The sequence below is a fragment of the Rhipicephalus microplus genome, chromosome 1 (genome assembly GCF_043290135.1).
Source record: "Rhipicephalus microplus isolate Deutch F79 chromosome 1, USDA_Rmic, whole genome shotgun sequence".
Classification (NCBI taxonomy): domain Eukaryota; kingdom Metazoa; phylum Arthropoda; class Arachnida; order Ixodida; family Ixodidae; genus Rhipicephalus; species Rhipicephalus microplus.
In genome coordinates, this window is record NC_134700.1 from 190,280,095 (window position 1) to 190,296,039 (window position 15,945).

The 15,945-nt window shown below is 44.7% G+C and overlaps 1 protein-coding gene across 2 annotated transcripts in view; it reads left to right on the forward strand.

Annotated features, from left to right (window-relative positions):
* The first annotated feature begins 2,837 nt into the window (after nt 1-2,837).
* LOC119184683 (reticulophagy regulator 3) overlaps nt 2,838-15,945 on the forward strand; it is a 30,800-nt gene continuing 17,692 nt past the window's right edge. The window contains exons 1-2 of one of the 2 annotated variants that reach the window (XM_037433995.2): nt 2,838-3,053; nt 14,318-14,458. In XM_037433995.2, the coding sequence (XP_037289892.2) occupies nt 2,977-3,053; nt 14,318-14,458 (218 nt within the window). In that variant the 5' untranslated portion in view covers nt 2,838-2,976. Of the gene's footprint in view, nt 3,054-12,199; nt 12,487-14,317; nt 14,459-15,945 lie in introns of those variants that run through there. The other variant, XM_037433991.2, reaches the window with a different exon arrangement.

A 15,945-nucleotide genomic window follows, 5' to 3' on the forward strand; every position in this document is an offset into this window, starting at 1 on the left:
CGAGAGCTGCAGTGAACTCATGGTGTTCTCTACACTTGCAAGGACGCGTTAGCATCGAGAAATGTGCCCGTGATGAACGAAGCTTCAAGTCGACCCATGCGCTGCTGCGCATCCTGCTCATTGATTCCGTTTAGTGTGAGATGGTGTAATTTTTTTAATATATAGGTTTACATCCAAAACCACGAGATGATTATGAGAGACGCCGTAGTGGACGTCTTCGGAAATTCTGATTACTTGGTGCATTTTAATCTGACCAGATTGACGTTAGATGACAGCCGGGTAAAGGACCTCTCCGGCTCAAGGTCTCCGAAGCACGGCTTCCTCAGCTCATTTTTCTCGCTCATCATTAGGTTCCCATTAATATTTTGTCTAACAAAGAAAACTAGACCTTAATTTTACACTTTCCTTTTATCATTTATGATGTCGCTTGGGCCGGCATTCCTCTTTTTACCAATTATGTATTACTTTAACACTTAGTCACCACGTGGCTCCAATTCTAAAATGCCGAGACATCCTGCATTCCTGATCTTCCGTACCTCGAATACTAAGTTGCACGACTTAAAAGCAGGGGCAACACATACGCGCTAGAATTGTCTTGCTACCATATTGCGAGGGGGCGGTGAACCAGTGAACCCGTTCCGGGATGATGAACATCCGTTATTAATAGCCACAGTGTACGTGAACATCCACAGTCACCTGTACCCGTTTCTCTTAGGCAACCTTAATTCTTCTCAACTACGTAGGACGTTCCGCGGAAGTCTTAAGCAAGGCGTCTTTCTCTCAGTACCGCGGAGGGAAAGGATCCACTCCGCTTCCTTCCTACACCCGCCGTTCCACGAAGTTGCCTCAGAGCCACCATCTCGTGCCACAATGTCGAAACTGCGCACAGCCGGCAAAGCTGTGCAGGCTTTGATATGTTTCTTTTCTTTGACAGATGTGGAAGCGAATCGACTGGTCATGCTCGAGTTCATTTCACCGAGGCCTATACGTGACAGTGCCTCATCAACAGAGCTGTCTTCGTGTGTTCGTTCTTCCTCGCCCGCCGATACCTACGCCGAGAGGAAATGCTGTCATCCTCGCTTCTAAGGTCCCAAGGCCGTAGAGAATTATGCGGGGGGGAGGGAAGGGGGGTGGTGAACGGTGTTTCCCAAGCCGACCTGGGAGCCGGTATCCACGCAGTCTCCGCGTGCTTTTTCCTACCGTCGCCGTCAGTGAGACGTCGCCTGATGGGGAGTCCCCTAGTCGCGATTCAAAAACAAAGAAAAGAGACAGCACGCAGTCACCTGGAAATAGAGCCCAGAATACACACGCTCTCGTGACGAACCTTTTCCTTCTACCCTCGATTTCTTTTTCTCTGTCGCTTGGATTCGAGCCAGACCATAGGGTTCCGACCTGAGGTTGCACTTGACGCTAGGCCTCTCGCCTCCTGTTCCTTCTCCACTTCGGCATCGCGCCGGTGTATTGCGTAGATTACCTCCAACGCCCCATCCCGCGGCGAACTTCCAGCAACGTATAGAGCCTGTAGATGAGTGTGCCAATCGCTCCACACGGCGGGATACGTGCAGACAACAAAGGCAAGCAGGGCGTCTATACCAGAAACCGCGTGGGCGCGCTGCATGGTGCGACCATGAGGCGTTGTCGCGCCCGCAGCATGACGTCACAGAAGTTGCGTAACGCGCTGCGCACCACTCGTGTAGTGCTGCTGAGTGGCCATGCAGTTTCGGTTGCCTCCAGGAAATGGTTCAGCGTCGTCAGTAACAACCGAACGTGAATCGGCAACATTGAAAGGTCACAGGATCAAAAGATTAAGTAATAGAGAGAGATGTCTGTCAGTCGCTGTCTTCAGTAACGATTGTTGTCACTGACGCCAATATATATGTATATCACGTCTATCCTTCATCCTTGTAAATGTGGACATCTTGTTTATTATCACAAAATACATTGGAAACAAAACAGTGTCCCAGTTCTTACAGAAATATCTACATTTTTGCACATCACAAGTTCGCAGCTTTGTTAATATTCATAAGATGATGTTTTGTGAGCTAATGTAAAGCAATATGAAGTGGAAGTGAGCTGGTAATGCAAACTTAGTTACCAGCGTGCGATCGTGCCGGCCCCTAAGCAAACGTTATCAGCTCACTGTGCAGTGAATGAAACACGTACCATCGTAAGGTTGTGTGGGTGTGTGCACCCTGCATATACGACACCAATTACGCCGCCTCAGTAAGGCTTTGTTTTCTCGCGTCATTCGGGTGGAAACATAAAATTTCGGAAATTTCGCAGTGCTTAGCCTCATGATATCGTGGCGACTTCGTGAGACACCAATGAGATCTTTCCAGCGAGCGATATATAGTGTGATCTGCTCAGTTGCGAAATCGCGTGGGCATTTTCTAAACAGCACCGTATATACAACTTGTAACCTAGTTCACAGAGGGTTTATTCACGAACCCCGACATTTCGAAAGCTATTTCGAAACGGGTGTTTACGAAATGCGTGCAGTGCGACTATCCGGCTATTCGAGTGCGCAGTCTCGTGCCCCTTCAAGTGCGATGACGACGCACGGCTAAGCATTCACTCACGCGAGCGTGCTATCCTCAATTAAAGAGCGTGACGTGGGGCCCAGCTTTCTCTCTCCCGCAGAGTTTTATCCACGGCGCCCGCTACGTCGTCAACCGCGGTGTGGGCACGTGACCGGGGCGCCGTTGCGAACGGACCGCTGCCGGTTGCGAAAACGCAGCGAGTGACGCGCGCGTGTTTCTGCAGCCCGTTCAGAAGCCGAGCGAGTTAACGGGCGTCTCTTTCTAGTCGCAGATTGCTGACGCCTTCACGGACGCTGCCCGCTGTTAGCAGCATCTTTCTTGGAATAAGAGCGGGTGAACCGAGGGACTTCTAGTGCCCCGCCGGGAACTCCGGTCGCTGTACCTGTGTGTCGATTGCGATATCTCGTTACGAAAAGTCGAAGAGAGCGACGCCACGATGAATATGAATATAGATCGGATGCGCTTCTGCGTCGGTGGAAGCGTCTTCGCTCACGGACTCTACTGGGTTCTAAGGTGAGTGCTGTCCCGGGACCTTACCGCAGGGATTTGATGCTACATGCCATGAGGCAGTATCGTAGCCAGAAATTTTTCTACGGGTTGCGGGGGTTAACCATGCTTTATTCGTGTTTGTGCGTTTTTATGAGCACGTACATATATATGCGCTGGGTGAAATTGAAAGTATTTGAGTGTGAGGTGAAGGCCTAGCTCACCGTCTTGGTTATAGTAGTGCCATGAGGCCATATACAATGCGGCTACATACCATGATGCTATACGATGAGACTATGCCCTGTGGTCAGCGTGCCAACGTAGCCATTTGCCCCCTCATGTGCACATCTATGCCAACGACATATATTGCTGGTGTGACTGCAAGAGCTTGCTTGGCAAGAATGTTTGACAGCGAGAGCAAATGCACCAGCTTGCTTGATGTCGGCATGTGGTCACGGGAGTGGGTGCGTTATGTACTTCTTCATGGTAACTAAAACCCCCTTGGTGTACCCATACAGTACGGTAGATGGCAGTTCATCATGACAGTAAGACTACAGCGTGTGTGACAGTGTTTGCAAAGTTCCTATTTTCATCCCTCCTTATGCCAGACTGAGTTCAACGTACATGTGTCATGCAGAAGAGCCGTCAGGCAACACGTTCCTTTGCGCGTTATTTTTAAGCCGCCTCGAAGGTCGGATGCGATGCCAACACAACGATGCCACGGCAAGTGCCAAGTGCCGTTTGAAAGCGTGAAAAGACTTTCGAGATGGCTGCTCGTGAGGTGTCTAGTGGAATAGACACGCTTCTAATTCCCGTTGCTCGAATATGCGTTCAGCCTGCACTCTTGTCAAACACAGATGTGAACTCATCGAATACCAGATGGTGTTCCGTGCAGGGAATTTTCCCTTTTTTGGGCAATTTTCGCCTGTCATTTCGAGCCAAAGAGAAAAAGAGAATTTTCGTGACATTGCAGGGAATTTCCGGAATGATTAAATTCTTCTATGACGACTGATAGTTAGCGGTTACAGTGCCCCTTCATCTGCTGTAATCGGTTTTGGCGCATGCACCTCGCAAGCAAAGAATTTGAGATTTGTTTCCGATGTTTGCGCGGAGCGATTTATAGTTCACTATTCGTGTTAGGCTTCAAGCCCACAATGTGCAGTGTATTGAACGTATATGAAATAATAAAGTTCTGCTTTTGTTGTGCGGCAGTGTAGGAGATAGTCAAGACTTCAAACGTTGCCAGTACTTGAGACACGTGTAATTACAGTATGTGTGTGCGAGGACAGGGGCGGAAATAAGTACTGTTGTGCAGAGAATTTATTTAACGTTTGCAGGGAACATCCCCGAGATAAGGAATTTTCATGTCTCTGCATAGGAATTCTTCGGCGTTGTACGGAACATCACTGTCAAACGCTCTCATTTCCCCTTTCCCGCAACTCGTTTTCGCGTGTTCACAAAATCACCCTCTCGGCACTAATTCCTATTGGTTTCCGGGCGTTAAGTACGCCGGTTCGAGTCCCAGTAGCGACGTCATCGCGCTCTGGCTCTGCACTTTGCCTAACTGATCTGTCACATGGAAGAGATTTATGTCAAATTCATTGGCTGTGGGTCACGGCCGAAAGTTGCGACTAACACCTGTTTATTAACACCTGAGTGAGAAGTATAGGCATCCATTGAAGTATGTACGTTCACAACCTAATCAGTGGGAAATTTTACGTTAACTATTCGGCGGCTTTTCTTGGAATGGGCGAAAGCAGACAAAATGATGATGCAAATAAACTTCAACTTCAAATAAACGTGAAACGCCGTTTAAGGAAACTTGAAGGTGCTTTTGATTGTTGGTGTTTCTCAATGTACTTCAAACAAAGCTGTGATTTTGTATACAAGTCCTCATACGAAAACAAAAAGGCTTTTCAATGGGCTTCCATTAATCTTAAGTCTGTCACATTCAAAGAGCATCTTAGTTATGCTGTGTTTTGTTGACGGGGAGTTAAATGAGCAAAAATAGCACAGATTACTTTTACTTTAGTAGACCATGGAGGTACCATAGCAAGCACGTAAAATACAAACAATCCAGAATAATTCTCACATCAAGTCGTTCACTGCTTACAGAGCAACAATCAATGGGCCATGCACTTCAAAAAACGCGTTCAAGCAAGTATTTGTTATTATTATTATATGATTATTATTGTTATTGTTATTGTTGTTGTTTTTGTCGTCGTCGTCGTCGTCGTCGTCGTCGTTGTTGTTGTTGTTGTTGTTGTTGTTGTTGTTGTTGTTGTTGTTGTTGTTGTTGTTGTTGTTGTTGTTGTTGTTGTTGTTGTTGTTGTTGTTGTTGTTGTTGTTGTTGTTGTTGTTGTTGTTGTTGTTGTTGTTGTTGTTTTGACTGCTGCAAACATTCTAATCGGCGAATACGAAGGTAACAAACAACGATGACGAACCCATACGCGAGAGCGCATTCGCGTATAAGGTGACTGGAAGGCGAAAATCATCCTCTTCTTTTCGATCGATCTGCTGATCCTCCATCGCCTCATTCCGGAAGTTCTCTGCTCCTAAAGGGGTTTTTGCAATGCCTACTCGATCGGCACATCTATTGATCTTGCCCATACATAATGTGCTCATACATGGATTATAAGCCGTATACTTATATAGTATGTACATAGCTCCTCCGATTATTTTCTTCTTTTATTCTTAATTTTTCTTGTTTTTGTGTTTATCTTGTTCATTACTGTCATGATGTTGGGATAGCCGGCTCTAACCTGGCCTACCTTCCCATATTTTGCCAAATTTAAATAAAAGAAACAAACGAAGAAGTAATCCGATGACGTCATTGATAGTGTGACATCCTGCGCATGTGACGTGACGTCGTGATGATGTCATAGCGCCGTCATATATAAATATATATATATATATATATATATATATATATATATATATATATATCTGCCATCTGCGACGTGAGGATGATGTCACGCGGGGATGTCGCCTCGTGATAATGATTTTTCGGGGATCATTTCTATTGACACCGACGCCGCCGATGTTCAATTTTCGCGCTCGTTGATGCACCTGAAGCCTTCGCCTTTAATAGAACACGACTTTTTTCTACTGTGCGCTCTTTTATACCCTTCTTTCATCGAAACAACCTGCGCCCTAAAACGCTTTTTCACAGCGGAGCTGGTTAAGCCGGCCGGAGCGCTGTGCAGAGGGAACAAATAGAGTAGCTGTATATGGTCACTAGGGACCATATACAGTTACTCTATACAGTTACTCTAAGAACGGACAACTATCGTCGTCGTGAACCGGCGCGTGCTCTTTGCTCTTCCTCTTCTGCTTCGTTCCCATAACACGCGCACACATTTGTCCGACGTGGGATGGATTAATTTAGACGGGTGGAAGAACGAGTAGAGAGAGAGGGGGTAAATAAAGAAAGAAAAGGAAGAAAGACAGAACGACTGAGAAAGATGAGACACAAAGTGGAAAAAATAAAAAGAAACAGACACAAGAAAAAAGATGTTAAAGAGAGAGATAGGGCAAGACATACATAAAAGGAAAGAAGCACGTGGAGAAAAAATAGAAAAAGAGAGAAAGCGAGAGGTAAAGAGAGAGAGAAACAAAGAAAATAAATAGGAAGATAAAGGAAGAAATTGATCGAGAGATAAAGACTCAAATAAAAATTGGCAGAGACAATTGATTTGTGGGGTTTAACGTCCCAAAACCACCATATGATTACGAGAGACGCCGTAGTGGAGGGCTCCGGAAATTTCGACCACCTGGGGTTCTTTAACATGCACCCAAGTCTGAGCACACGGGCCTACATCATTTCCGCCTCCATCGGAAATGCAGCCGCCGCAGCAGGGATTCGAACCCGTGACCTGCGGGTCAGCAGCCGAGCACCTTAGCCACTGGACCACCGCGGTGGGGCAGGCAGAGACAATTGTAAGAGAGAAAAAAAGAAAAAAGCAGAGCTCGAGAAAAAGACAAAGAGAAAAAAATTGGCAGATCCTACGTACAGAGGGAATCGATGACATGCGAAACACGAATGAAGAAGGTTGGTATGTCACTTTAAAATCAGCACGACGTTGGGAGGCGCGCAGGTAAATTATGCCGTATATGACTTCCATGTGATGACTATCATGTTTGGACGTGTCATTTACCTTCGTAATCTATCCACGCCACCTGATACCTAATGTGGTATATGTGGAGCTAGCGAAACGGCGGCGAACGCATGTAGCGTTGTTGCGCGCGCACGCTGGGCACAGCGACGCTACGCTAGCAAACCTCGAGCACTCTATATAGTCTGACGCTAGGTGCGACCAGCGTCTGTCGGCTATGTCTGGCGGCAATCGGCGCGAAATGCGACACGCTGCATTTCGCGCCGATGATGTTACCCAGACAGAACCGCGTCTACCTAGCTTCGTGACGGAGGGACGCCGGGCGCGCTCAAACGCGCATGCTTCAATGCAAAGCAGCGTGGTGCACGCCTGCGAGCATATGCCAGGCGTGGCATTACTGGCGTCGCTCGACAAAACGAACGCCGGCGCAAGCGCGCACAGGGTCACGTCGAAGTGTATTGCCGCCTTGAGTGTGGCACGTAGTTATGTTGTTACATGACACGCATGTCGTGAGCATCATGTTTGGACGTGTAATTTACATATGTGATCTATTCGCGTCCCGTAATACCGAATTTGGTACATTTGAAGCTAGCGAGACGGCCGCGAGCGCATCATGAGTGTGGCATGTAGTCATGTTACATGGCACGCATCTCATAATTATCATGTTTGCACCACTTACATACCTTCGTCATGCATTCACGTCCCGTAATACCAAATTTGGTATATGCGAAGCAAGAGAAATGACTGCGAGCGTACCATGAGCGTGGCGTGTAAAGTTATGTTTCATGACTTACATGACATGCATGTCATAATTTCTACGTTAGGGTCTGTCAGTAGTGTTCGCCATGCAGTCATGTCATACCATGCCAATTTTGCAACATGTCATGTGAACGAAACAACCGCAAGAGCAGCAAGACCATGAAATGTAAATCATGACTGTCGTGACATACGCGTCATGATAGTCCTGTTATGACTAGTCAACTATGCTCGTCATACAGTGTTCTGACACCATACCAAGTTTGGTATCGATACCATTATCGAAACGGCCAGGAGAGCTAGAAGTCGTAGGCGGATAGATAGATAGATAGATAGATAGATAGATAGATAGATAGATAGATAGATAGATAGATAGATAGATAGATAGATAGATAGATAGATAGATAGATAGATAGATAGATAGATAGATAGATAGATAGATAGATAGATAGATAGATAGATAGATAGATAGATAGATAGATAGATAGATAGATAGATAGATAGATAGATAGATAGATAGATAGATAGATAGATAGATAGATAGATAGATAGATAGATAGATAGATAGATAGATAGATAGATAGATAGATAGATAGATAGATAGATAGATAGACAGACAGACAGACAGACAGACAGACAGACAGACAGATAGACAGATAGATAGATAGATAGATAGATAGATAGATAGATAGATAGATAGATAGATAGATAGATAGATAGATAGATAGATAGATAGATAGATAGATTCTATCTATTGTCTGTCTGTCTGTCTGTCTGTCTGTCTGTCTGTCTGTCTGTCTGTCTGTCTGTCTGTCTGTCTGTCTCAACCACCTGTTTCTAAGCCAATCCTTCCACGACGCATTTCTACATTCGCGGTGCTTCATCAGTGTTCGGTTACGGTGTCACGCCGTAAGACTTACCGCAAAGCGATGCATGCGACTTCATCCCTTCAAACGCGAGCCTGCCAACACGCTCTTTGTTGGAGATTCGCCCAAGGCGGTGACGCAACGCGACTTTTCGCACGCGTTCTCCCATGCCATGCAAGTTTCTGCGTTTAGCAGTAGCGCGATTCTTAAAAAGCCACAAAAAATGAGGCAGGAATGCGTCACCCTGCTGAATCGCAGCCAGAATTTCGACATGGCTGCAGAATGATATTTCTAATTTGACGAAAAACAAAAATTGTGTGCCGCTCCTTTCGAAAACTTGGCCGTTTTCTAGCACGCAAGAAAGCTTTGTAGGAGCAGTAATTATTCCAGCTTCTTTTTTTTTACCTGCAGAATATTGGCCGAAGTAGTTGCATGTATTAAGTTACGCATAACATGACCGAGTCTATCTAAAACTTTCGCTAAATATTACAAAACAAAAATTCCCTGATTATTTAACCGAAGACACGAGGCAAGCGAAATGTGAATCTCATGACGCATGAACATTAGGGAAATGCGGAAATTGCGTTTTCTTTGAACGCCCTCCAACAAGCCTGTGTACACTTCCATTACGCTAAGAGGAAATCCAGATAAAAAAATACACTCATACATGAAAGAACGCACACAAATGTACACGAACATGCACAAAGGTCGCCGCGTCTTCTCGACGTAGCAAGGGTCACATTAACTGGTGCGTCGAAAAATACACGCGAATAATTATGTAGCTGCTATGCATTGTGCGTGAGTAATTCGCGGTGTTTTTTTTTTCCTATTTTTCTTTGCGCAGTTGAACGTCCGAAAAGCATCGCTCAAAACAACACCTTTCAGGAAAATCTTCGCTCGCGAAAAGTTGCTTTAAAAAAAAAAACTGGACGTTGCCGATTCTTTGTCAATGCATACATGTAGTTTATGGTTTGATTCTTTTGTAATCATATCCGTAATCAACGAGACGGCCGAGGAACTGGTGGGCCCGATATTACGAGCGTAATTACGGCTAACAGAAGCCACTGGAGGCATAAAGGAAGTTATTAATAGTTTTTACGGAAGTAGCGGCAGGAATTCCATGTAAATACGCAGGATGTACATATTCACGTTATGTGTGCTTTTTGTTTACTATGTAATGTATACATATGTATACAAATATTTTTGTAACAACCTTTCGTTTGTTTCTGCATGTTTTGTTCTGTTGAAATTTTATTGATGCACTCTGTCTGTGAGAATAATTTTTTTCTGGACACATTGCTTAATTTAAGTAAAATGCGAGTGGACAAATCTTCGCGGCTGTGGTGCCTATCCAACGACCTCCCGATCAAGCGTGCTCGAGAAACGTTGCACGCGCGTGCATAAAGCGTGTGGGTGGCACTGGCTCAACACTTGCCGAAATAAATCTCTTACGCAAACATGATAAGACACATATGGATAGTGTATACGAGAACAGGCCGTGAAACATGCAATGTTTTATACGGCCCAATAGGTTCTCTATAAAACACACCTGAAGCGACTCTTTTTTGCTACGGTTGGTGACAACAGTGAGCAACCACATACACTGCCTCTTGAGTCAGAGTAGCGCTGTGTCTATGGCATCTATTTACCATAGTAATCTGAATATCTCTTACCACGGTATGTGGTATATTTTACCGCGGTATTCTGAACAAGGCATAATGATTAGTAACTCTTTATGTGTCCAAACTGTTCAGACGACACAGCTCGCCCGCGGATCTGATGTACACGGCCGATCTTAAATCTCGTCGAGAAAAGCAAAACTATTTTCGTTAGAATTTGGCCACTACATATATGGCACGATTGGAATGCAACCATCGTTTTGTTTATGATGTTTTTGGTATAGATCACATTGCGCCACTAACGTGCTCATCACACCAAACATCTGTTCGCAAAGATTTTAAATAATTACTAAGATATTTCATTTCGCAAACCACACATTTTTGTGTGCGCCTATGTTTGCCTGCAAGCAAAAAAAAAAGAAAGAAAAACACTTAACGGAACACAGCACTAAGTTCAGTTATATAGATTTTTTTTTTGTTTCTACAACCGCGTTGATGCCATTCGCATCGTCAAATCATACATTGCGTTGAAAGAGAACAACGAAAGTAACCAAAAACACTGTTCAGAGAAGAGGAGGAAAGGTCGAGAGTATAAGCGTCTTTAGACTGAACTAATCAACTTCAGAGCACATATAGTTGAAGGAGTCCCGTATACTCACTATTGATTCCATGGATTGTGTGATTAGCTCAGGACAATTGACAATCTATATGGTTTATTTCGCGCTTCTGCCCGCGCGTCATTCGACGCTGCGGGGTATATTAACGTGATTGCAGAAACGGAAGTAACCATATAAAATAAAAAGTTGCACTACAAGTGTGCATGTTTTGTTCCATTCGGCGTGACAATGGCAAAGGCGCGCAGAAAAAGGAAGAACTATACATATCGCTAATTTGAGACAAAACGTTTATTTCCGTTTCTGCAACTGAGTTCATTCCGCTCGCAACGCCAAATGGCACATGTGCATCGGGTTGAAAAAGAACAGCGAGATAAACCGTAAACACTTAGCAGCCTGACCTAATCACCCATTACAGTAATCAGAACCCTTCAACTCTATACATATATGTGCTACGAAACTTTCATCTTGTGTGGTTATGTCATACTGAATTAGTTGTCCTCTCTACCTTTCCTACTCCTTCCCCGTGAAAAGTGCTTACGATTTCGTTCGTCGTTCTTTTTCAACGTAACGTGTTATTTTACGAATTGTACATTTGCGCGGTTGCACAAATCGAAACAAACCCAACTGTCGAAGGTAGTGTTGTTGTGTCGTTAAATGTTTTTTCTGGCATGGCCTTGTCCTAGCTGTGGTACTACAAGAAATAAGATGGCGTACTAACAAAGTTCATTGAGATGGGACTTTTCCCACGCGGGAAGCCACTGACCGCCACTAAAAGATAGGAGATGTGTCATACGACTTTGGAGGTTGTTATAGCTGTTTGAAGTTTTCAGAAGTTAAGGCTCGCCACCTCTTAACGAAAAAAAAAAAGCACTATTGTCATATCATTCATTTTGAAACAGCTCAAAAGACGAAACCACGACTATAGAGGAGGTCGTGGACGAAACGCATAGAAGACGGAACATGTCTATGTTGTTGTCTTCTGGGTGTCGTCTTTTGCGCCGTTTCAAAATGATTCCAAACCAACATGGCTCAACTCTCCTCTTAGCTGCTTCCATATTATTTCCACGCTACTTATATCCTTTCCACTCTTGGAAGCACCCCCGCGTCACGCGTACCACGGATGCACTTTTCTACCCAGCGGCCGTGCTTTCCGCGACCGCCGCGAAGACGACACGACGGGCGACGCCGCGCGGTGGGTCAGGTGACTCAAGTCATATGCTCGTGACGTCATACGAGACCAAGAAAATAAACATGGCTGCCGCGCAGGAGCGGGTGCTGCAACTGCTCGCCTGGTCGAGGCGATTTCTGCGCAGTGGCTTTGAACGGCAGCTCCGAACTACCGGTGTAGTCGACAGAGACCAAAATTGTGAGCTTGAGCGCGTTCTGGGACCGTTCGAGGCGCACCTGATTTCGATCCAGAGCCTGCTCATCTGGGAGAGACCGTACGTGAGCGCTGCAGCCTTTGTCGCGGTCAACTGTCTGTTTTGGTGAGTTGTGCACCCGTTGTGTTGCCACCACTGCGTTTCGCGCGGTCATCGTGCGTGTCTTGGTTGCGTGTGTGGCGTTTGTCCGGTACAGATTAAGCGCGCCGAAAATCGGCTCATCAATGATGCGTTTGCCGTAGGCAGCTATGACAACAGCGCTCTCGACTCACCGTTTTGCCCAAATTTGGTAGGAAAAGCAGTGAAAGACGATGAAACGTCTATGTACGCAATGTCTCTCCGTTTTTGCTCCTTCAAGTGTCGCATTCCGCTCGCCGCTACGTTTACACTGCAGTACGTACTCCGTTGTCAACATAGGAACAGCTCCTCATGGTAGCGTCACAAAGACTGTTGTCCAATGAATGGGAAGCCGACGCGCGACTGTTGCCGTGATCACTCAATGCTTTGCGCCTGTTCATATTTCTTGCGGTTGGCCGAAACGAAATACCAGTATCCAAATAGCAATTTCATGTGATTACCGATGGCCAAAATTAGCGGCTATCGATTTAAACCCTTTTGCCTTTGTTCACATCCGATATTTTGGTGATAGCCTTGAATAGCATTGTGACCTTCGCTCGTTGGCGTCGACCTCAATCTTCGCCGGTCTCTAGAAAATGATCCCTCAGCTGCAGCGGTGATCTGTCTACATTGTAGTTTGAATGATCACTCATTTGTATGCTGCGTCCGAGCGGCGATTCTTCACCCGTTACTTTCTGGTTACTGTGCGTGCCAAAATCATGCCTTTTGTGACTGGCAGCTTCTTTCAATCACGTCATACTGACCGCGGAAGTGATCCGTTTTGTTGACGGCGACGCGCTAGTCGCCTGCGCCTAGAAACCCAGAAGCGCAGTTCTTATCTTATCTGCCCAGTGAGAGCACTGACTTGAGATTAACTCTGAGATTAACTGGCTTGCTACGAGCCGTGAAGCCCGTCACGTTGACAGCACTCGACATCAATTTCTGTTTGCAGCACTTGGGAACGAGGGCGTTAATGCCCTCTTTTCTGCATTACTATCACTTTGACAGATTAAAGATGTAGAAGCTGGTACCTGATTTTGCTGTATATCAGTGAATGACAAAGGGTTGACAGCCTCGTTTATTACGAGGAAGTGCAGCTCGCCTTGTTTATAGAGATAAATTATAACTTCAGATTTTAGTTACAAGTACAGGCATTTTGATATGGTTTAAAAAGTATGGCATTATACCAAAGTATCATTGCTATGACTCAGTAATATGTTGCTAATGCACAATTGCTCAACTAGCAGCTGAAGCACTGCTAACAACCATCAGCGAGAAACATCGAAAGCAGCATCATTACTAAGATACAATACGACATCTATCAACCATCATCTGTCCAAGCTGACATGAAAAAGAACAATAATGAATGGTACATTGAGTAGAGCTGTAAAAAATATAGAGGGGCTGTGCGATGTGTGTCAGCTTGCCCAGCCTTTTTTGTGCCTTGGTATTAAGAACCGCGATTGATATGCTGTTATCTCTCCATGTTCAGTGGCATAAGACATAAGACTAGAAACACCATCATCCATCAAGGATGTTCCGACTCCCCCTTGAAAGTTTGTTTTTTGTGCGTAGTGTATGGCCTGTAGCAAACTTATCACAAATACCTCTTTCCTAATGCTACCTTGTTGTGGGAACACTTCCTGGAGTGTGAATAAGTTATTGTCGTCAGTTGGAAACGCCTGTGCGATTACCAGTCACCACCTAGATGGCAGCCATAGTCTATTCTTGACGGAGAAAAGGCCTCGTGCATTTGTTTTTGCCTGCTACAGTTTGTGGCTGTATCAGAAGTCCTACATTTGATTTCATTCTTTCCTAGGTTGGTGGTGTCATGCAGCAGGAGATTCTACTCCTTTGTGGCTCTTATAGCAGCTGTAATATTTATGTACAAAACCTGGGTTGACAAGATATGGCCAGAGATCCGTGTGCCTATTCCAGAAGGAGAGGAGGATAATGAAGGGTAAGTTTCGAGCTGTTGCTCTCTGTGTTGTACCTAGTTATTATTTTACTTGTATCTGATCACATTTTCACTGCCGAGCATTAAAGCTTTTTTTTTTCTTCATGATTTTGTATAACTGACATGTTGTGGACTTCAGAGGAATTATGTGTGTCCACGATGATTTGACTTGTAGCACTACCAGGGAAGATTGTAAAGATGACTTTGGTAGAGCGCAGGTGTCTGCTGAACTGTACGCCATGACACTTTGTTGTTGGCAGGCTTCTGATGGATGGAACTTTTAACCAATGTATTAATGTGCAACGATTTCGTAGCACAATTATTCAAGTCTACTTCATTGCATTTGGGGTGATAGATGAGTGCATCTGTAGGTAATCCACAACATTGCAACTTTTGCTATGCTCATAATGTTGGCCTCCATCCTATAGAGTCATTGCTGGCTTGGAATAATGTGATCAAATGTAGAATGCACATGCTCTCGTCGTGCAGGGTTGCCCATATCCTGATATTACTGAAGCTCTTGTAGTGCTTGCCTGCTAGCTGTAGCACATAAATAGCAAGCAAGTGTACTGATAGTGCTGCTATAAATTGACAAGGAATCAATGATAGTACCTGAAAGGGCCCCTCAGCAACTTTCCAAGTAATCACTCAATGAGGCTGGCCTGACTATCAAAATGGAATGCCACAAAAATGTTTTGAATCTCTGAAGTGTGTAGTTTTAGGTATTTATGGCACGCTTTCAGCCCCTTCTCTCTCCTTTCATCCTAATGAGCGCGAGTAGGAGTTAAAAAGGGGGCAAGGAGCTACGTCACCGTAATTCATGACCTTGGGTGCTTTTTTTTAATACTTTGAGCATGTTGGCTCAATGTAAAAATGATCATGAATGATTTTTTGTAATATAGCGATTTTTGTGCTGTATCACTGTAATTCACCTCACATTTGTGATTGCAATAGCCAAGAGCATGCACAGAATTTCATTGTTGCAAAGGCACCGAATGGATAATAATGGATAGAACTATCTACACTTTGCGGATAGTTCGATTCAGGAATCATGTAGAAAAAATTTTCCTGCTGGTATGCAATATGTGCACCATGTTCTTGGGTATCCATGAAAAAACATACTCTGTTTTATTTCGGAAGAGAAAACTGCTCCCAACTACGGCAAGCAACAGTGTGTGTACTTTCATTTCTTTTGTGGAGACCCGATTATTTCCATGCATTGATTAATTAGGATTTTCTTTTGTTTAATTGGGATTTTTCTTTTTGCTGGTGCAATTGACTGTTGCAGTTGTGTTTGTGCTTGACTAGGAACCAAGCTCCTCAAGTACATTTACTTTGCGCGTTTCGTCACTATTTGCTATTCGCTCTAGCACTAGTGTATCGAGACTTTTGGACCATATTGGAAGTGTACCTTGAGTTTCGTTAATTGTGTTTTCTCGCGAGCTCAGAAGCCTTCTATTTCAGCACGTGGTTCCACTACTTCAAAACAT